General features: G+C 33.2%; 1 protein-coding gene across 1 annotated transcript in view; it reads left to right on the forward strand.

Annotated features, from left to right (window-relative positions):
- LOC117100212 (GATOR complex protein WDR59-like) overlaps positions 1–24,187 on the forward strand; it is a 39,387-nt gene that overhangs the window by 9,409 nt on the left and 5,791 nt on the right. Inside the window, exons 5-18 of the mRNA XM_033239805.1 lie at positions 11,004–11,084; positions 12,218–12,255; positions 13,370–13,458; positions 14,926–15,042; positions 15,627–15,704; positions 16,269–16,425; positions 17,094–17,173; positions 17,368–17,616; positions 18,506–18,664; positions 19,135–19,236; positions 20,076–20,217; positions 20,661–20,727; positions 21,946–22,045; positions 23,615–23,748. Of these exons, the coding sequence (XP_033095696.1) occupies positions 11,004–11,084; positions 12,218–12,255; positions 13,370–13,458; positions 14,926–15,042; positions 15,627–15,704; positions 16,269–16,425; positions 17,094–17,173; positions 17,368–17,616; positions 18,506–18,664; positions 19,135–19,236; positions 20,076–20,217; positions 20,661–20,727; positions 21,946–22,045; positions 23,615–23,748 (1,593 nt within the window). The remainder of the gene's footprint in view (positions 1–11,003; positions 11,085–12,217; positions 12,256–13,369; positions 13,459–14,925; positions 15,043–15,626; positions 15,705–16,268; positions 16,426–17,093; positions 17,174–17,367; positions 17,617–18,505; positions 18,665–19,134; positions 19,237–20,075; positions 20,218–20,660; positions 20,728–21,945; positions 22,046–23,614; positions 23,749–24,187) is intronic.

Here is a 24,187-nt window from a genome sequence, read left to right on the forward strand (position 1 = left end):
TCTCAGGTGTACACCCACCTAAACCCACCCTCTACCACTTTACATTCAATTTCATGCACCACTTTTTTGTTGGGCAAAAATTCAGGGTATGATTTGAACGAAGTAAATACAGTAATACAATACCCTCACTCCAAAAATCAGTGCTATTTCGTGTTCAGGGGGTAGAACTTAGGAGACAATGGTAATTCATTAACTAGCAATGCAACAAATCAGATTTTATATGATCTTAGACATATTAATAATCTTTTAAAAGTTTAACTTTGATATGATTTTATCTAAGATTATTTTTTATCGGTGTATTTTTTATTTTGAGTCTTGCATACAAAGTAATTTCAAAAAGGACAAATAAATTTTTGGTACAGTACATTGTGATAAAAGATTATCTTGTTATTTCTTGTACAACACAAAGCCACTTTCATTTTCATACTTGTCTGTGATACTTTTTTCTTTCCCGAATTCCAATGCATAATATACCTATGGTAATTTCATGACATTTATTAAGTTTTTGTTACCAAAAAGAATGTTCCTTTTATAATAACATATAATAAATATTTTTTCAATGTTATTTGAAGGATGATTATTATTTTAATATTGAAATTTATTTAGATAATTTGTAATCTTTTTCTCCAATGTTCCTGGTCTGAATTAATTGTTATTAAAAAAATATTTTTGTTATTGTTATTTTTTTTTATTAATATACTTTAAATTTGATTTTAACTTAATATTCAATTTCCAGAACTCCAAATCTTTTGTCGTAATGCCTTCTGACAGCACTCGACGCAACAGAAAATAATTTAACAAAATTTTAGAAAAGGAAATCAATTCAATTCAAATCAACTCTTTTATTCAATGCTAGATCTCTTACTTTTTCATATTTAAAAAATTAACTTCTTGCTTTATCATATTTTAATAGAAAAATTTACTTCCTACCAACTGCAAGCTCAAAAATGTGCTTGGTTCTAGTACTTTTTTGCAGCGCACAACATACTTTTACTAGGTGTAGACTTGTAGCAGTCTACAAATGCAAACATGTTGATTTTACAAGACAAAAATGTTTAATTAAAATTTAATTCAAAAAGTTTATTTGCTTTAATATGCTATCTTCTTCACCTCTGGTTATGGTACCACATCCCCAGTCAATTAAATTTCATGACTTACAGTGCCTAGTACAAAGGTAGGCCTGTGGTCTGTATGGAATATTTTAATAATCTCTTTCCATGAACTACTGTACTATTGAAACAGAGAAGCTGATGTAAGAATAGCAGTTGTTTACTAAAGGGGCACAAGTGAAGGTGTTTATTTGAATGAAAGAACAGTGGAGGCAACACAAACTCACATGGTTGCTAGGAATTCAAACACTTGAATAGAAATTCACAAGTTGTATGTTTTCTTTGTTAGAACAATATCCAGATCTCATTACTATGTCAATTCTAGGGTTCTTGTCAATTAGATAATCTGTGCCAGTGTCCTGGAAAATTCTGTGCTGATTGTCGCATTACCCTTTATATTGTATCATTTTGGAACAAAACTTGCATAAATTTTAACATCTGACGATTGAGAACTTCATGCCAGAAATATTTTTTGAAAAGTAGTTGGTCAGAGGGTCAGAGTTGGAAGTGAAATAGTAAATCATGCAATATTTCTTTTCCGCTTCTAATGTGAAACATAGTCAATGCATACAGGAACACACTTTCAGCAAAACAAACCTTAGCGTGTGTTTGAGTGTAGTCGTTGCATACGGATGTTTATTGCCAAACGTGTGAAGCAGGACCTTGTTAATGGGATGACGTAATTGTGTCTGATTTGCGAAGAATTATCTTTCATGATGTAAAAAAATTAATCAATGGTAGTGTTTATATGATACTTATCAAGGTGAAAAAATAATTTATGAGAGTTTTTAAAAAGAGTTCTGAGAATTCTCTTAATTTTCAGTGATATATTACAATAGCAGTTTGATTATGATTAATAACTCTTTGTTGGGCTATAAATCTCTTGTTTAACACTACTGTACTGTATAATATTACTAATTGGCTTGCCCCAGTATTTCAAAGTTGAAATTTTGCTGGAGTAGCAGTTTTTCTTTTAGCTATTTATGATAGAATTACTGAATGTAATTAATTTCTATTTTGCATGATATATTTTATTTTGTAAACCTGTGTTAATGTATGTTTATGTAGCTAACTTTCTATTATTAGCATCCTGTTGGCAACCAGTACAGTTTGGAAATGGCTCATGAATTGTTCATTATCAGCAACCAGGTCCCAATAGCATATTTGGTAAATAATAAATTGGTTATTTAAATAATGGTTTATTTATGTACCTATTATGATTATCACCTGTATTAGCAAGAATAGCTGATTACCTTGGACCATTAATTTATATAAGTTTTTTATAACCAACCATGAGTGTACTACTTGATAATTACCTGTACATCTAAAGTTTGTTAAGCCTTTACAGGTGCAATTCATTCTGTCGGATACTAATATTAAGTGATTAGAGAGGAGCTATTGACCTAGTATATTGAACTTTGGGGAATAATGCTAATAGACTTAATCGGAAAGAGTAAACACACTAGTTGGAATGATATTTCAGACTGTGATTTCTGTCACGTTCATAATTGTTTTTCTTCAACTGACCACTAGACTCTCTTCTGCTGTCAGTGCATCTAGTTGACTCCACTGATTTGAGACTAATGATATTAATATCATTCAGAAAATATAGACTGACATACTAGGGTTGAAACTGTATGAAACTTAAATGCATCATCAATGGAGGTTGTATTATATATATGAATTCAGAGAAAAATGTTTGATTCTATAAAGGAAAATACAAACTGAAGTGCTCATACTTTTGTAAGTGTGAGAAGAAGGTTATGGTACAGTACTGGAAGTAGGTCTATAGAGACCACAGGAATTTAGAATCGATTGATCAAAACACTGATAACATTACTCAGAGCGTTACAAAAGTGTTTGTTAATGAGCAGGGGATGAAGTATGATCAAAATATTTTTGAATTTTTTCCTCCCAAGAACTGTCGTGTCTCAGTGGTACAATTTGGCTTTAATTTTTTTTCTTGCAGTGGGTCTGCAAGTGGAGAATAATGACCAAGTTGAGAACTATTGATTTTTTTTTATCAGTGGCTTATTGAACCACAAACAGGATATAACCAACTACTGTAGAGTTGAACATTGGAATGTGTTGAATTTTCATGTCAATTCAAGGAAGCATTTATACGTAAAAGTGAAAATTATTCACTTTATTCATTTTCAAAGTCAGTGAAACGTACACTAAATGCAACCACTGTCTATGATATGTACTGGATAATGTTTTTGATGATAATTTTGAGTGTTAAATGTTGACGTAATTCCGCAGTTGAAGTCAAGGTATTCCATTCTGTTGGAAACTAACATTGAGATCTTGGAAATATATTGACAATGCACATGAAGCATTAGATTATTTTTGTGCTCTGCTTTGTATGATTTTCTTTTGGCAGATGGCTGATATTGGTTTTGCTATTTCCAGGTAATATCTGAACTAGAACAGACATTTTTTAATATCGTTAGTTTTGACAGTAATCAAGTTCAGATTAGACTGCTTTACAAATTCTCAACATTGTTTTTCGATCGGTTAACCACAATGCATGGATAAAAATGGATACCTTTATGCATTCTCTTCGATGAGAAGTTTGAATTTATCACCTGTGCAGTCCTGGTGAAGTCATACACAAATTACTGTATCGATTATAGCTTCCTATATTTATATAATATACATCTTGTGACAGAAATTATGGGAAAATGTGCTGTTTATGCTGTATACTTTTCAAGGTGTATCCGTATAGAAACATGAAAGTATAGCAAGTTATGACAAAGATGTTTGCTTTTAGACTCAAGTTTGATACAAGTCTTGAGATATAAAACTGGTTTTATGGCAAGAAGTGTTTCATTCTCTCCAAGGTTTTACATTTCAAATAGATATTGAGCAGGAAAGCAAGGAGGTAATACTTAACATGCAGGAAACTTATGTAAGCGTCTGTATTAACCAAACAACGTATTGATTTTATCCTTACAGTAAAGGAGCTTCTTGAGATATACATAATTAACAGACTTAGCAATCGTAATTATTATTTCCCATTATTTTATTTGTAAATTTGTTTGCTTGGTTTATTATTTAGTTTCTTTGCATTGCCTTTCTGTACTTGATAACAAGACAAGAGGTAGAAGGGCACTAATCAAAGCCAATTAATATGTTGACACTCTGTGTGGATATTTGCAATTTTTTAAAGAAGTAATTATTATTACTTTCAATATTTTATATATTGATGACATGTCTACAAAACCAACTTTCAACTCCAAACGTGTCCAGAAAGCATCACGCATTAATTTTGTGGAAGGAAATCGTCTAGATGCGAGAATGAAGTTATTTGGAAGAGCTGAACGTCACATGATCCACGTAGTGAATAATGATCTTCGGTTGCTAAGTGAAGACATAGGCCGAATCAAGATGTCCAGTGGAACTGTATCTGAACTGGGTGTCAATGGCAAAGATGTCAGACTGCCATGTTTTTTGTATGGAGAACGTATTAGTAGCAGGAAATATGGTCGCCTTATCACTAAGACAAAGAATAAAGAGTTTTCTGAAAAAGTTTGTTCAGCAAAATCTGATTCTGAAAACGAGTTAGAATGTCGTTGTAGCGAGGTAGGAGATGACAAAAGTGATGAAATGGAAGGGAAGTTATTTGTGACTGAAACTGACGAACCCGATTCTTCTGCATCATCAGTTACAGGTATTTCTTGTACTTCAATTCCTACACGTGCTTGCAAGTCATCTCGATGTGTTTCCAACAATAGACCACGTAGTTATTCAGATCCAGTGTATGTTAATAAATCGCCTGGATCATTAAATGCAAGTGGAATTATGCAAAGAAACTCACTTCGCAACTTTAAACAAAGTTATGGCTTTGAAGGTCAACATATAATGAAGCCCTTGACCTCTAGGAAGAAAAAAGCATTTCCTGAAAATCCAGCAAAAAGTAAATCACATACATTGTACCCTGAAATGTTTTCCCGCAGAGCAAAAAATCCGTGGGAGATGAATCTTTCGGAATTTGATGCATGTTTTAGTTCAAAACACATGACACAAAGACCAAAGACTGCATTTGATTTGGCTAATACGCCAATGCAAAAAGTTGACTCATTTGTTCGCAAAAACAATACGGCGCATACACGCTCTAAAAGCGCAGGGTATCAGAGCACTAGTCCCATCACTCCGGTTGCAATGTTCGCCAGGCCGTCAATTTATGCACAAACTGTAGCTAGTAGGCAGAGAATGATGAGCTCACTTATAGTCTGTAGTAACAGGAAAAAGAAGATGGTTACATCTGTTAAGACATAATCTGTAATGAAAATGGATTTCTTTACAAGCTGAAAATTAGTTATCTAATAAAAAACCCTTCATATTAAAATGCAAGGAACTATTTTAACTTTTGTTTAAGGCCAAATAAAATTAATTGTTAGTTAATGTCCGGGATTTGAAACCATTTTTGGTGCGGTTATTTACTCTTTGCTTTTTACTATCCTACACTAATGGTAATCAGGCTGGTAAATAGTAAAAATAGTTTTTTTTTTCTTTTTTTATAAAAGAAGTAAAACGAATCTTTGTAATGTATTTCTGCCATTTATGTTCTCACCTCTTCTTATGCTTGATATCATTCTTTTAGTAGTCATATTGTCAATGGAAAAATGGATGTTGTTTTTTTTTTTTTTTTAAATAGAAAATAGTAAATTTTTTTTATGAGGCTCCAAAATTTGATGAGGGCGGGAACAGGAAACTAGCAACTAATTTTATTTGGCTTAATAGAGGGCTAATCTATCACTTACTACAGTACATGTATTGCAACTTTGATTGAATAATAATGGACAATAATGGTATTTAAAAAAATTAAAAATTTCAAGAGCTAATCTATACATTTTTTGGGGTATTTCTCCATCCCCTAATATAATCATTGATGGAGACAATTGACAATGCAGTTAATGTAGTAGCTTGCACTGAACAAGCCTAACAACAGTACAAACAACTCAAAACACCACCATATCGATCACTGTAGTATAGATGACAGTTTCTTTTGTTGAAAAAGCTATTGTAAGAAATTGAGTATTTACTAAAGATGTACTGTATTTACATCTATCCAGTTATTGTCTATTATTCCATCACCACAATAACAATTACTATCAACACTGCAGTACCCGCTGCTTACTTGGACTTGAATTCAACCCTGGCCATCAGGCACAAGCTCGGTGGTCTAGAGGTATGATGCCAGGCTAGTGATCTGGAGATCGTGGGTTCGAGTCCCACCCGAGAACAACTTGCGATTTTTTTCGCAGTTGTTTTCAAATGTACCGAGTATTCGGTACATTTCCACGTCAGGTAGGCAAAATTACACCTATACATGTTTCTCCTGACGCAAGTCCAGTTATTGTCTATTATTCCATCACGACAATAACAATTACGATCTACATCTATCCACTGATTGCTTGGTGATATTGTAGGGCTGTCTGCATGATTGCCATTTTGGCAGTGGGGTTGTAGGCAAAAAAGGGCCCTGTATGTAAAAATTGCCCAAATAATAAAAATCCAGTAAAAACTCTTTCTATTGATTGTTGCAAAATAAATAAATCATTTGCATTTTTAAAACTATTTTTTTTTACAAAGAATGCCAAATAATTTGCCAACTTTTTGTAGGAATTTAATATTGAAAATGAATTAAATAGTCCATAGATTTAAAAAATAAGTAATAAATGACATCTTTCTATTTAAATTATACAACTTAAAAACATATTTTTGTACATTATAAAATGCAGTAATTCAAATTGTTTGGAATTTATGAGATAGATTGTTACTTTAAATTGTTTGTTATTTTGAAAAAATAATTTAATCAATAACTTTATTTTTTATAGATTTTTACTTATTAGGCTCTACAGTTAGATTATCAACCAATTAAAATCTTTGAAAAGAAAACATTAACCAATTAAATTATAGTTTAGTTTTCACACAATTTTGACATTTAGTTTATTTTTAAAAACTATTTAAAATTATTTTATTTTTAAAATGATAATAATTATTCATTCAATTTTTGCTATTATACAGCATTTAAATAGTATGCAGATTAATAAAAATCAAGTAATTTTTATTACTTAACTTTTGTCATTGGGGCCATTTTTACGTACAGTACCTGTCATTTGGGGCCAATTTTACTGGGGCCATTTTAATTGGGGACGATTCCTTCAGGGGCCATTTTTAGCATACACCGGACAATGGTGGGTATGCAAAAATGGGATATTGATGTCATATAATCCGCAGTGGGGTCAAAGGGGAAGAGCCGGTAGGATTGAAGTTTACAGTACTGTATTATTGGGGTTTTCAAGCCTTTTTAGTTAGCTACTGTATTTCAGCCTTGTAAATGGTGAAAATTATGTACTAGATAATACTAGAAAATAACAAAATTTTAAATATAGTACATTGTTGATTGTCCTAATAATATGAACCTTTTTCGATTTGGGTGGGTGCATACGCAACCATTGCACCTCTCTGGATATTGATTGATTGATTGATTGGTTGACTGACTGTGTTACAGAATTTAATATATAAACAAATTTGAAGTAAAGGGAAACTATTTACAATCTCCATAAGAGAGGTGGAACACATGTCATACATTTTTAATACTTCAATAATTTATTGCCACTTGGCAAACATTTTAGACTACTATACACCTCACAAGATCATTTTACATGTTTTCCACCTTGGGCTTAAATGTACACTTTTCCTATACTCATATAAATGACAGAATTTTCGGAGATATAGCTCTAACGAGTTATTAGGCCAAATAAAAAAATTACTGGTTTCTCTTCCCTCGCGCATCCTTTTTCTCTGCCTCACCTTTTTTTTTTTTTTTTTTTTCAATTTATTTCCTTTATTAGGAAATGTACAAAAATCTGGCTATACTCATCAGTAAAATTCCTCTCTCGATTGTTTTGTAGTTGGGGATACATGGTGTGAATCATGTCTAGGGCTTCTTTTATTTGCTTTCAATGTGTCTACTTGGTAAAAGTGAGAAAGTAGTTGCTGTTTCCCATTGACCATCTTGGATTTGCCATCTTCTAGTTAAAAAATAATGAAAAAAAAGTGCCCTTATTTTCCTTTTTTCCAAATATCAGAACGAGAAACTACTTTTTTTTTTTATTTGGCCTTGTGATTATTTAATAATATCTGGATTGAACATCACATACCCATACATTGTAACACAACAAACCCTAGCACATACATCTCCCAGCATGAATTCCATACACATGTACTTTCAGTTCATGTTTATATCAGAATGTAGTAAATGTAGATATATGTTAATATACTGTATAATACATTGTGAGTAGATCTATTTAATATCTAATTTTGTAATTTTTTTAGGTGCAATAATTATTATAAGGCTGCCATAACATGATAACCATGCTCAATAAATTTATAGAAATTGCGTATTGTTTTTTGTTTCTTTAATTAAGAATATAATCAAAAAATTTAAAAAATTGTCTAGCCAATGACAATTAAAAGATGAACCAAGATCAAGTATCTGAAAGAAATTGTAAGTAATATCATGCTAATTATAAGCATAGTATTTATAAAAAAATATTGTATAATTTAAACATGCTAATGTCAAACACATAGTCAATGACAAACAACTTATCATAGTGTAAGGGTACTGTAGGTTCACACTACTGTAGGTTAATTTAATATTAAATAATAATAGTCTAGTTTTATATAGCGCACATATCCATCTAATGTAAGGTGCTCAGGGCACTTGATATGTGGACTAGGAACTCGATCAATAAATTTTTTCGCCCTAAGGGTCCCTTCGTGTCTGTACTACCCTGTAACCCGGTACCAGCAACTCTCTTCGTCCACCACAGGGGCTGTCTGTTCCAGTATACTGGGGTATTCCCTTACTCGTCTCAAAGGATGTACTGGGTTCTTTAGTGTAGTAGTTTTTTTTTAATTATTATTATTAGTGCACACAAGCCATTGTATACACTGGGCCTACGGTTTATAGTCCTTCTCCAAGAAGACTTGTTCTACTACCAGAACCATAGGCGAGCGTGCCGTTCGAAACAACGCCGATATTATGACTTAAGGCCCCCCCCCCCAGCTAACTGCTCGGCCATTTGACTCCCCTCAAATTTAGACAGAGTAGCTGAATCCGCTAAACTGGTGGTAGCCACTGTGTGTTCACTAAACCATGAGATTTCTTGGTCCCTGGTTCAATGCCCATCGCTTCTCTCCTTGTGTTTCATCTAGAAGGCTGAAATGCAAATTTCAGTAGTGTACCATGTTTCGGATGAGAAGTTGGACGTTAGTCCTTTGGTGCAATTTAATATTAATAATAATGGTAATGGCTAATAATAATGATAATAATAATACAGTACATTTGTATAGCGCCGTTGTCCATCTAATAAGATGGCCATTGGCGCTTGATTTGTGTACTAGTAGCTCGTTCTGTGTGCACGTTAAAGAATGCTGTACACTCTTTAGAAAAAAAGTAGGGGATTATCTGCTTGTGCACTGCCCATTCACCACCAGAAGGACCCCACTGTAAATAAGTCTTATTCATTTTTTTTGTGTGTTATCCTTTTTGTTTACACCAAATAAATCCAATCTAATCCAATAGGCATATTTTTATGCAAACTGAATAATAATTGCTACCCGACCTTTACGTATAGTCATGATAGTCGAATTGTGGTATGAGCCATTAGATGTAGACACAAAATTTGTCTGATGCGGCTTGACTATCACAATCCTAGATTGAGCTAAACTTTTTCATTAGAGATAAAACCGGGCCAATATTTAAACAACCGGGGCTTGCAAATTTGTGTCTGGAGTGTTTGACTTGTTGCTTATGTTTGAGTCTGAAGTGTGCAAGTGTGAACCACCAAAAGCAACTAACAACATGCTATCAACAAGAGTATGAAAAGGCAAATAAACGTGATAATCATAACCTTGTGAGTATTAAAAAGCATTCATGAGAAAAAGAAAGCATTTGTGTGTGCACAAAAAAATTAGTGGTTTTTATGTCAGTTTTTCATAAAAAGTAAATTGTTTAGGGGAGAGAATATTTGGCAAATAATTTTTTCCCTCAAAAAAGGTGAACGTATTTTGTGACCTTTGATAGCTTAAATAATTTCCCCAGAAAAAGTATTAGACTGAGAGTGAGAAGGCTGTTTTTATGCAATATTTAAAATTTCCAACGCTAGCTTTGTATCTGCTGTAAAATAGGAAGTGTTTGATTTGTGCAACGACATGATTTTAAGATAGACGTTGCATTCACCTGTTATCTACACAACATAGATTTGGGGCACAATGCATCATAGAATTCAGATGACGAAAACTCAACTGTATCATATGCACAGATGTGACATCATTATGTTATAGATTTTACCACCGTCGCACAGTCGGAAGCTTTCTAATGGATGAAACATGACATCATCTCACACATTTTTGGCGTGGTGTTGATGAAAATTTGCCCCAGTTTCACACTCATCGAATGGATGTTTGTCCTGGCTTTTGGCATCTTTTCCCCTCAATATATATAAAAGTTCTAAAATCTGTATCAATCTCATTAATTGTTCCCAAGTTTTTTGTCAAACACCCTTTTCATGTCTTAGAAAAATAATTTTTACAGGATATCGAAACATTTTTTTCTTCCGGAGCCTGGCTTTAACATTAATTGGTGCTGATTTTTAAAGAAATTGGTTTCATTTGACCTTAATCCAGTTGATAAAAACAGCAACCGTTAATAATCAGTTAAATCCACTGGACAATTTTTTTTTACAATGACCCTGAAGATTGGTGGCTTCTACTAAGCTAGTGAGGCCTAGCTTTTGGGACGAAAATGAATCACAAATCATTGTCTAGTTTATTAATTTTGTTGTAGTATTATATTATGTGAAGTACCTTTTTTTACAGTGATCTTGATTGGTCGCATTTTGAGAGCAACCTGCTGGCAACATGTTCCGTGGATACATATATTTTCTTGTGGGATACCAGGTGAGATTCTATTACTTTTAATACACCATCCCACTTTGTAGTGGCGCCAGTCTTGGTCAGGCATAAATTTTATCTTGTGAATGAGCATTGACCCTGCAGTTGTGAGTTGTCACTTGAAGTAATAGACTAAAGTCATAATTTACCATTTCAAACCAAAGTTAATCTGAATGCACTTCCTAATATTGGAACCATTAAATATTGGAAAATATTAGATTAGCACATTTGCATTATATCGTTCTTTTTTTCAATATTATATACTATGGAATCATCTCCCAACTTGGTTCGAGACTGGTGCTTGTCATACTGCTTTTGTCCTTGGTCAAGACACTTTATCAACATTTTTTCAGACGTTGTAGATTTACATCTGCTGGAACGATCGCACTTTTGTGTACACTGTACTTTATACAGTACTTTCAATAAAGTGTGCCCTCTCTAATGATGTTAGTTTTTGTACTTCTCATTTCTCACACTGCGGTCAATCAAGTGGGCCTTAGATCTGTTTGTTTAATTGTCAAAATTTCGGTCAGAATCATTTTTTTAACAAATTTAAAATAATTCCAATGAAATATTATATTTCACAATTGTCAATACTAGCAATAGAAAATAGTAGCCTAGCAATGTTGGATACAGTAGGCTAATGTTTCCAGCGCCTACTATATTTCTTAGCAGACCTTTCGCAAAATCAAACATAAACTATACGTGTGGAACACAAAAAAATAATCTGATTTCAGTTTTATTTTACATTTTTTTTGTCTAGTAATGTCTAAATTCAGTTAAACTATCAATTTCGTATTATATTTATAAATCTTTATAAACGTATAAAAATCAGATTTTTCTTAACAACTGGAATTTTTGCTGGGAATGGGGCTTTTTAAAGGTATTTGCTGTGTAATAGTATGGTAAAAAAACACTGCAAGGAAGATTCCCCTTTGTTGTTAACTATGAGTGTAATACTCATCGTCAGTGCCATCTGTCAACGTGGTAGTTAGAGTGACTCCACATTCGCCCTTCTTATTTGTTCCAGCTAATGTTAATATTAATATAATATTGTGTAATATATTGTTTTTGTTGTTATAATTGTATTTGAAATATTATTAAATTGCTTAATCTTGATATTTCATATCTTTTTGCAGGGACACAAGAAAACCATCTTGTGCTTTCCACACTGTTTGTAAGTATACTTGCATCAGCCAATACCTCCCACTTCCTGTCGTCATCAAACTCTTTACTTTTCAATCTCCAGGCATTCAATATTTCTGAATGATTATCAATTGAGTAAATAACACCTAACTTCCTGTTTACATAGAGGATCATCTGATGAGGGAAAGGTATAAGAAAGCACCTGCCTCTGTTGATATGGTAGCATGAAAACTATTAGCCCTCTTATAGTTATGAAGAACTTCATCGATTTGATAATCATAAACGGATTCCTATACACTTTAGAGGAATTATGTAATTGTTAAATGCTTTCTGTTGCTAGACTTTAGCTTGGCTACCACGGCAACTCAATGCCCATTCACCTAATTTGTTCATAAAAACACTTTTTGTTGGAAACAGTTTTTGTTATAATATAAAACGTCAAATTAATTATCAGAAAAATCAGGGAAGAGGAAAATTAGGGAAATTTTTCATTTAATAACATTTTTTAACTTTATGACTGATTGTACATCTTAAATCTGCTATCACTATATTTAATACTACAATACTGTACTGTACTTGTTTGCAGGTATCTTTCCTGCACTTATTTCCAATTGATATTGCTTTATTGTAGGCCTATATTAAATAGTTGCTACACATCAAAATTTCATCATATTCATGTTACCAAGGCATTATAGAGAGATTGCATTGTCACAGTTGTGAAAAGAACATTAACAACAGTGGCAGATAGGGTGTAAGGGGTGTATTATACCCATCAGGGTTCCATCACCACTTTCTTAATTATGTACTGTTAAGTCATATGTTTCACTGAATTAGTTTTCTCAGTCTTGCTAATCTATTACTATATGTTGTTTTGTTATGAGAGAATCTCAAAATTTAACCAGTCATCAAAAGGTGAAAGGTCAATCAAGTTAGTGGCTGCTAAAGTCTGGATTAGCCTACTATCATCTGTAAGATTGTGCACCACTTTAGACACATTCATATTATTATTAGGAACATAAAATCACATCTCTTCTGTAACACATTGCACATGGAAAATGTTCTTGGTAGATTTAAGCACCACAAGACAGATACTGGTGTTATATAAGTGCTTATTTATTATAATTATTATATTTAAATTGAAACAGATGGAGCTGCACAAGTGAAGTGGAACAAGGTGAACAGTGATCTACTGGCTACGGTACATGAGGGCAACTTGAGGCTCTGGGATAGAAGGGTAGGCCTACATCTTTTATTAAAATTCATAACATCTAGATGTGTATAAGAGACAGTATATATTCATTTGTTAATTTAATAATTATTAACACAAAAATTATTTTTTTCATTATATTAAATGATGTTTATGAGATTATCATCAGTCATTAATATCATATCATCATGAAAAACAATATCTTTTATCAATATCATCATCATCATCATATTTACCATCAGTCATTATTGTTCCTCCACCATCATTATCATCATCATCATCACCTTCATCATCATTATCATCACCTTCATCATCAATATCATCATCATCATCATCATAAAAAAAAAAATCATCATTATTATATTATAATCACTATTATATACTCTTTGAGATCCATAATATCATCATCATTATTTATTATTTACAGTATATACAGTATTAGTATCAACATCTGTACTGTCGTCATCATCCATATATAATGTCATCCTGATCATCGTTGCCATTTAGTTGCCATATTAATGTGTTTCCAGCTCCTTGGCTGAACATAGTACCTTTAGGATTCCGGAATACTTTGCTTACATATCTGTAAGCTATTGTTTTGTTGGGCCTTAGCAACAATATCCAAGGGGTGGAGCTTGGCAGAAAGGTTAATTATAATATTAGCACAGATTCATACCGTGACAAGTAAACAATAATTCAGGCTATAAAGATTATTTAAATTAAGAAAAACAATTAAGAATCTTGATAAAACCTAAATGATAATTTCCAATGTGTACTTAAAGCAACAGTCCCGGCAAAATTTCGCTAAAAATAATTTTTTTGTTTTTGTTTTTGTTTTTGTAAATGCATATGCATTACACTAATTATTATAAACCATGGAAACATTTTGGCATAAATTTTAATTTTACGCAAAAAGATAAGAGAAATAGAGACTGTTACTCATAGGAGACTACCATTTTCTCGACTACTTCTTGTTCTTTGGTGATGGAGATTGTAGATCGCATCCACTGGAATGCTCTCACTTTTGTGTATACTTGATACACTTGCGCCCTCTTTAATGAGATTAGTTTTTGTACATCGCATCTCATGTTTATTTAATTGTCAAAATCTCGGTCAGAATCTTTTTTTTTTCTTAACTCATTTGAAATAATTCCAATGAAATTTATAATTCACAAGTGCCAATACTAGCAATGGAAAATACCATGTCATTCGTTTTTATGTCTGATAACATAACCTAAATCGAGGAAAGGCTAGATCTAGAATTTTTTTCATGTTTAGGAATGTCTAAATTCAGTTAAACCAGCAATTTCATACTATATTTATAAATCTTTCTTAACAACTGATATTTTTGCTGGAAATGGGGCTTTACCTGACCATGAAGTTCTTGAATACCCTGATTTCTATTATGTGCACTGAAAGACAAATAGATTATGCAATATTTTTTGGTCATACAATATGTTGAATGCTCAATTTTCATTTATTATTTCTTTGCAGAATACCAACCAAGCAGTGCAATACATAACAGCACACACTCAGAAAATACATGGCCTAGATTGGAATCCAAATGATGAATTTAGCCTGGCAACCTCTAGTCAAGACGGTTTTGTCAAGGTATTGCATATGTGCTAATACAGTATCTCAAATATAAAAAGGAATGTTTTCGTATAGGGGAGAAGTTTATTATACATTATACATTTTGATGACATATAAAACTTGATATATAGAACTCAGATACAGACTGTTTCATGTCTGTGTAATTATTAAAAGTTTAAATGTACAGCCATAATATCGGTGCTGTTTCGAACAGCATGCTCGCCTGTGGTTTTGGTAGTGTCCTCTTGAATAAGGACTGTAAACCATAGGCCATGTGTACACAATTTGACTCCTCTTCACTTTACAGAACCCAGTACAGTACATCTTCGAGGGTTGTAGGGGGATCCCCTGTGCATTGGATCATACAGCCCCTGTTGTGGACAGATGATCTTAGCTGGTACCGATTTACTGGGTATCTATAGATGCAAAGAGACCCTTAGGAGAGAAGCAAGTTCCTGCATGAGCTAGTCTGCACTTTTAGCTCTTTGAGATTTCAATGTACTGTAATAATGCACTATATAAATCCAACGACATTACCATATGTTGCCATTCAAAATGTTTTCAGAAAAGTACATTCACAAAATTCCTTTATCCTTTTATAGTTTTGGAATGTGCAGGATAATCATAAAGTAGACAGGGAATTGCGCACAAAGGGAGCTGCATGGAGAGCAAGATATACAGTAAGAAAATATTTTGTTATTGTTTATCAGTAAATTGTTGTAAAAATGCATTTCTTAACAGAAATCAAAAGCAAAATGTTCAAAAATATTGTCTTTGTAGCCTTCCAGCTAAATTGCTAAATATGCATAGTCAAGATATAACATATATTTTTCTGTTTTTTATTATTATTATTATTATTGTTAGCCAGTTTTCTTTGAAAGATAATTGGCCATCAGATAGACGCTGCTGTCTTACTGATGAGTAGTCAACAAGCGAAACAAGCAGGGGGAATCATCACTGAGTTCGGGACAGGGCTAATTGTATGTACGCAGACAACTCACTGGCTAGTTCGATATAGCAGTAGCTTCTGCCTTTGCCTAGTGCATTGGGTCTGCTACCGCAAGCCTGCAAAGAAAATAGCCATTCCTGTTATATTCTACTCAATTCTTATGAGCAAATTATTCTTATGAGCATACAGTGTGAAAGAATTAGTTTTTCTTTTAATCCTACATGCATTCTATATAGTTGATATGTTGTATATAGTGTTTTGTTTACTATAAACTGTTTTTTTCCCCTTTATGTAGCCTTTTGGTGATGGTATATTAACAGCTACTGTTCCTCAACTGCGTGATGAGAACGCGCTTGTGCTCTGGAGTCGCAGCACGCCTCACCAACCAGTGCACACCTTTCAGGGTCATAAGGACGTTGTTCTTGACTTCCAGTGGCGAAAAAAATCTGATGGTTAGTTTTATTATCATTAATATCAGGCTTCAGGCCCAGATTGCATTTGTCCATGACTTTTTAGCAGTGTACCAAGTGAATATCCATAGGTATAGGTCATCATGACAATACAAAATATAAAACAGATGAGAAGAAGTTGGTATAGTGAGCATTTTGACAGTAGGAGGTCAGTTAGTGGCCAGTACCTTCCTTATAGTCTTTTCTCTTTCTATTAGTACCAAGGAAGCAAAATTCATTTTGTATGATATATATAGGAGTGGTTCAGCAAATATTTTAACATTACATTCCTTAGTTTGCCAAAACATATCAAGGTGTCCCAAGTCTTCCGCCAGTTGCCGGAGTCTCTCAGAAATCGGGACGGCTTCCCGCACTCCATCAATCAAGGAAAAATCTCCCCTAAAATAACCCATCACTGGCATATTCATAAATATTTGTAAGTTTTTACTACTTTATTATGTCACCTTGCGCTGCAAAAGGAAATTAGGTATGTTGGGAAAGCTAATTAAACTAAGTGTCCCAGAAGTAACTTTTCCAGTTGAAATACTGTACTAACCTTGATTTTTACTCCGGTTTTTGTGGTACAACATAAAATTTGGATGATATTTTTCTAATATATATAAAATGTTGTGAAGCTATAATAACTGACTGATGGTTTGTTTCCTTTGTAGAGTCATCTGATCATCAATTGGTTACCTGGTCACGTGATCATCACCTGATTATCTGGAAGATTGACAGCAACATTCAACGGGTAAGATGGCGATAAGAGGCAACCAATGAAAGTAAAAGAGAATTAATTTCAATCAACCTATGAAAGTACATCCACAGGGACGACTAATGAGAATGCCAAGTTTTTTGAAGTTTATCATCAGCTAATTAGAATTGAGAAATAGATTTAAAATTTAAAATAAACAAATTAAAATCTTTTGTTTTACATCATTTTAGTACTGTGGCGTGGATGTTGATAACATGGTGTCTGACACATCAAAAGTCATCCCGAACCAGCCAACCAATGGTGCAACAGCTAATGCAAGTGGGCGTGCTACTCCTTCGGCCGACGACACTCCTTCTGAACATGGATCTTCCATAGATACTGAAATCTTATCACATTCGATGTCACTGCAAGAGGAATTTCTGAAACTTACTAACCAGCCATTGCCAATCAATTCTAAAGTACATGTTGAAAAAAGCAGTGTAAGTGATTAAATGCAGCAGCTTTCGTAACCGCTGAGGCCTGAAAAAAATAATTTTACCATGATAATTTTTTTTTCAAAAAATGCCTGCAGCACCAAATGGTATCTGTACAAAATATAGCCCAACAATGATGGTCTAGAGCAAGCAAGAAAATGTTCTATTTGCTTTTTTTAAATTGCCTTGGTGAAATGAAACATTTCCCCAGTATGCTATATAACCCAACAGTGGTTGCATTTTTTTTTTCTAAAAATTACTCTGGTAACCACAATGCCTCCAAATCCCTCAAAGGTTGTCAGGTGGTGACCCATTCCCAGATCATCCATTCTAAAGCAACACAAACTGACAACCTGAGTTGTTGCTACAATGAGGGTGCACACCTAGCTTCGCCGTGGTTGGAGCTGAGGTGAGCATATTTTAAGCCAGAAATGATACTATCATATTTTTTTTTAAGTGAATTTTTGATTTACATTGCTTTATAGGTACACATCCTTGGGTAGGGGCTGTATTATGTTTTATTTTGTTTTTGGTGTTGACGTTTCTCCAGTCAAACTTGGTTTCCATACAATAGCGACACGCTATCTCTGACAGCTTTCGGTGATGCTAATTTGTTGGTCGAATTGGGGCGCCTTCCCGATTGCTTCAGGAACTACTACGCGGTACAATGATTGTATGAAAACCAGGCTTTAGTATTGATATCAACAGTTTATCAAACTTAATTTCATAATAACTGTCGGTAACAATTTACATTTTGATGCTGAATTGAGTTGTTGCATTAGGCCAAAAAACGAAAAAAGAAAACACTAAAATGCCGACTCTTAATTTCGTAAAATTTGGGTCGGTCAAGCGTGGCCAACACAATCATTTTTTTTTCTTGACCTTATACTTGCAGATGGATGCAAGAAGGCGAAGTTGCGTAATTGTTTCTCACAATGCAGCTGTTAAGATAAAGGTCACATTCCCAGCTCTGTATCCTAATAATGCTGCCCCCAGCTTTGATTTCCTTGAACCAGCTATTGTAGACGTGGAACAGCAGACCAAGATCATCAAGGTATGACCCTAATGAATAACTCAACCTGAAAACTGTTTAATTTGTTTTCTTTTATGTTTAACTGAATGGAAGTTAATGGATTTCCAGCCTTGCCTGTTACTGGTTGGATGGGATTGGATTTGATTTCAATGTGTGTGCGAAACACAACACAAAAGTCTGGAGACTTGCTTCCAGTGGAGTCCTGGTGGTTAATTGGGCATTACACCGGGAGTAAATCCCCTACTTTTTTTTTGTAATGTAATTCTTTAATGTGCACATGGACCATATGCATACGGGACCCATGAAAAACAGTATTCTTTTGAAATTTGCATTTAAGCCTTCCCATTGAATCAGGAGAGCAGTTCTTAACTTGCACCATGAACTTGTGCATAGGATCTACACTATTTACCTCAACGATATTGATATTATAAAGTCAATTTATATACATTTTTCATTTTTGTAAATAATTGTTAGTTGCTTTTTTCCGTTAGACACTGAAGGACACATGTCAACAGTGTGTTCAACGGTCACGTCTGTGCCTGGAACCATGTCTACAACAGTTGTCAAAATCCCTTCCAAGTATGCAAATCACAGTGAGTGAATTCAGTAGTTTTTGATATATTCCCCAAACATACATAAATCAAATCACTCATTTACATAATTTGTGTTGGCTGGTTTAGAGAAACATCAATTCAATAGGACATATACATGTAAAACTGTTTAAATTTAGCTTTTGTAAGCAATGAGTAAATAATTTAATAACTACTGTATATTATGTCTATAGAGTAATTTAGGCCAATTTTTTTTGTTTTGGAGCACAGTGACAATTGGTCATAAGGGTTGGTGCATTGGGCCAGGCATACCTATTCTAGGTTCCATTGCTAACCACTCACCAATGCATTTTGGCTGATAAAATGGTTTCCATTGGTTAAAAATCAATGGCCAAGGTCTTAAATTAATTAATCAAAACTTGAATATTTTCTCACAGTAAAATCTCTACTGTAGATTTTTCAAAAGTTTGGTTGGCCAGACTTTTTTTTCCATTATAATCACACCATATTAGTACGAAAATGTTCAATACCTGCCATCAGATCACTCTTAAATTGATCAGACTCTTAAACGCTTTAATTTTAATTGTATCCAATATATAGTTGATTAGACTAATTTAAACTCTGAAAGACCTTTCTACTGTAACACAAAATTATTGTAGCTAAATTCATCGTGCTGAGGCAAAATTTGTTTTAACCCACTACAGTTGAACTTGCCTAAGTCGAATCCAAAATGGCATTGAAGAATTGTTCGACTTGGATAAAATTTGACTTGCAGATGGTTAATTAAGTGAAAATTTGGTATGTAAAATAAGATTGACTTAATAATTATAAGTTCAGCTGTATTTCGATTTTCCAATACAAAAAGTAATTTTATATCTTAGCCTATTTCTCAAGTAAATGTTGGAAGTCCCAGCAGTTACGGCAGCCAGTACGGGTCTACACAGAAGTCTATACCATATAACAGTTTCTCCGATAGATGCATTCCATTTCCAAGGACATGTGGGGCACGATTTTGTGGAGTAGGTTAGTATTAATTTCAAATTCATTAAAATTCCTACACAATTATTTAATATTTTTACATCATGATGGACTAAACACATCTTTTATGTGTGATTTTCTGAATACAAAAGGCTAAAAAAGGGCCATAAACTTAACATCAAAACGTTTAATCTTGATCCTCAAAATGGATATCTGTATAGACCAATTGGATTCATACATTCTAGTTGGTTTTATATATCCAATTTAGATTTTTCATTAAAATATTCAATTAGATATACATGTAAAATACATAATACAAAAAGATGTCCCTTTAAATACAAAGAAATAGCTATTAGTTATATATAATAAACCAAGTAATTATCAACATTCTGATAATGATTATCCAAAGTTTTTTGAGATGACATAACATTAACCTAGATTGCTTTTGTAGCCATAATATTGAATTGAATTGAATTCTTTGGTATCAGACAAACTTATCGTTTTCCACCGACCTGGGACATTCAGGAAGAGTAGCAATCAACAGGCAACACCAAGGTAAAAATTACAACATTAATTACTGATACTTTAAATCTCATTATACAGCAGAGCCTCGTTTTTACGTACCTCATTGATACAAACCCTCGATTTTACGTACGCCTCATACGGACAATTTCATCATCAAAAACCCCCAAAATACTCCAAACAAACAGCCCTTTTCAGGGCCACCATATATGTTAAAAGAGATTTATTAGTTTCTGTGTGTTTATTATTTCATTACTATAATGACAATAAACAAACCATATGCAAAGTAGTGGCGTTCAACAGCAACGTTGATTGTGTCTGTACCTAATTAATGCTCTGTTATAATCTAAAACTACGTGGACTGAGAGCGAGATGAACAACTACCGTCAGTGATAAAAATAATTATTCATTTGATCGAATTTATTGCACAAAGTTTACTAAGCTGGGTAAGCAGAATTTTGCATACAAATGATAATTAATGTTTCGCCCAGTTCAGTGCACATGGTTTTAATTTGTCTCAACACGCCCAGACAAAACCACAGCTCCTGTTGTTTAGAGTAGCCATGAGTAAAAGGGAGGAATTTCCCAAAATATGCCGTCGTTGTGTAGGTAATCTTACAATGTTTTCATGTTGTTTAGTTAAATGAAACATATAAAGTGATGAATTAATACACTAGACACATGGTTTTATATGAACACTTTATTATTACACCATAGATTGACGAATAAAACACTAAACACGTACGCCTACGCGTTCCACTCCTGTACCGTACGTAAAATCGAGGTCCTACTGTATTAACAATTGTTTATTTCTGTTAATAAATTAATTAACTATTTATTTATTAATTATCTGAAACAATTTTGTAACTGAAACTAAAAGCTCTATGTATGTTCAATGTAGTTTCAGCCTGGGATTTGTTTAGTATAAATCTGTATATATATCTGTATGAAGAGTGTACTGGATTTGTGCCTGTCATTGATCAATATTTTTGAAATATTTATAAGAAGGCATAGAAATATAGTAATAATATTTTATCAGCAGTGTGGTATATGTATTTTATTTTTTCTCACAACTTTGTTTTTGGCATCAGTGAGGTTTGTCTCATTTTTAAAATTATTTTTTGAAATATAATTTTAACATCCATTCTTATAATGCCATTGAGTTTAAAAAGAAAGCCATATATGTTTGTTATTGCTATTTTAATTGTTTTTTTTTTCTTATTATTATTATTTTACAATTTCTTTACACAGAGCGCTTTCAGCATTGGGATCATCCAAGCATCAATTAAAAAACCAAAACCCAAACCAAGACAGTGTTTCCTTGAGTAACTATTACAATTTGAGAGAAAAAGTGAGAAAGACATTTTTTTTTTGCTATATCAATTTTTTTTTAATGGCCTAGGCAAATTTTGTTCAAATCTGTTTCCGTACAGTTTGATAAAACAAATTACATATACACATTATAGGATTTTCAGGAGCCCAGGAATGTTCTCAAAGACTTACAGTAGTAGCTCTGAATTATAAACAAACATATTATATTTATATATAAACTTTTTTTTTCATTTATGCCGAAGCGGACTTTATTTTCTAAGTGGCATTCCGTAAAACCTTGAATAGAAGCGCTGGGCTTCTTTTATTTGCGAACTTTAGGTGTGCTTCTCTTCTAGATGGCCGCCTTTTTAAGGCTACTTTTGCAAAGTAAGCAGGGGGGAGGGGGCCTCATTTCAAAATGAATGCTGTAAATTTTGGGAATTACTACTATAAAACAATAAATAGGGCCACTGTAACATCAGTCTGTATCATGGGAGTGTATTAACCGGCATTAAATCACCTGAACTACTGTATAAACCACCGGTGGCTCGCGGACAGTGGGTTTTTTTTGTGGCTGACACCGACCATCTGTAAAAAGTAATGTTAAAACTGAGAATAAAGTAGTATAAAAGCATGAAGTGTTTTTGGGAGCACACTGTAAACATCAAAGTTTGGGTGCGGCCCTCGTTGTTAAATCAGAAAGTCACTTTGTCCCTCCAACCGATTTTTGTGCCCACCCCTTGTATAAACTAAGCATGTTTTTAATTTATTTCGTTTCTTCGAAATTCGTATACAGTGTATGTACTGTACTATCTCGAAAAAATAAAGCCCATGAACTTCTTTTCGAGATTGGCTTCATTTCGAGGCTAGTTTTGCAATCTAAAGAGGCAGGTTTCAATTTTAGATGGGCTTCTTCTTGAGACTAAGCCCATTGGGCTTCTTTTCGGGGTTTTACGGTAACCCATCACAAGACAAACGTAAACACGATGCTTTTAATAAACTAAGTCTCATTATGAGAGAGTGGAGTTGTTTTGGTTGTGAGAACAAAATCCTTTTACCGTGACAGGAATTGAACCAGAGATGCTAGTATTAGAAAGTAAGCATCTTAATAACTAAGCTTTCAACTCCACTCTATTTAACACATTTACTTTTGTTTCTACAGTAAATTAGTTAGAAAACTTAAATGCTGCTGCTATAGTGATAATTAATTAGTGACATGTGAAACTGCTTTTGTAAATTGATGCAATCCTGTAATTTTATGCTGCTGTGCCAATGTTTTTGAATAAACCAGAAATGAATGATAATTGATTTAGACAAATTTTTTGCTGTAGTACTTTTAGTTAGATTTTTAAACAATTACAACTAAAAAGATAGTACTATTGTATAATAAAATCATTATATGAGCAAATTGTCAAGGATTACTAAAGTTTAATATAATTTGTATCTATTTCTCATTTACTCAGTACTACTACTTTCATTTATCTTTCATCTCTACATTTTTCTCTTACATCCGACATCTCACCATCACATTTTCATTGTTCTTCTTCCCACTGTCATTTCTCTCCTTTTTATTTCTTACTTCCAATAATTTGAAAAAAAATTTCTTCAGAAACGACCAAAAGGGTGGAAATCCAAGAGGAAAGGCTCTGATCCTAGTTCAAAGCAATTCCGGCATGGTTCCGTTGTGGTGCACAATATCTCAGGACTTCTCCCAATCCATCGTAAACTAGCAGAATCGTATGTGTAAGTATTAAGGTGTCACAAATAATTATATGAGTACATACAGTATGATATTGCAATTATATGAATACAAAGTCTTATAAGGTACAGTAATCAAATTTGAATACAAAGACAGACAAAATGAATTGTAAACTATGTTGGCATGGCATTGGCATTCCATCATTCCCCTGTTGAATGTCAGTGTGAATTCCATTTTTAATTAGTTAATTTACTAGAGTAATTGGTTTACTATGTTAAACAAATAAAATTATGGTAGCACTTCATGGCAACATAAGCACCATGAGCAAGTCGCAAGTGCGACATTTTTTTAAAACTAAACTAAAACTAACTACTGTGATGTGTTATTCCATCATTGTAAAAATAAAGCATTGCTTGCATAGTATCCTCAGTCCTTACAGGAGTCTTGTTATTGTATACAATTGAACTTGGCTAAGTCAAATAC

This window comes from Anneissia japonica, unplaced genomic scaffold, assembly GCF_011630105.1.
Source record: "Anneissia japonica isolate Jap-2015-1 unplaced genomic scaffold, ASM1163010v1 scaffold6788_len1366326_cov149, whole genome shotgun sequence".
In the NCBI taxonomy this organism is placed as follows: Eukaryota; Metazoa; Echinodermata; class Crinoidea; order Comatulida; family Comatulidae; genus Anneissia; species Anneissia japonica.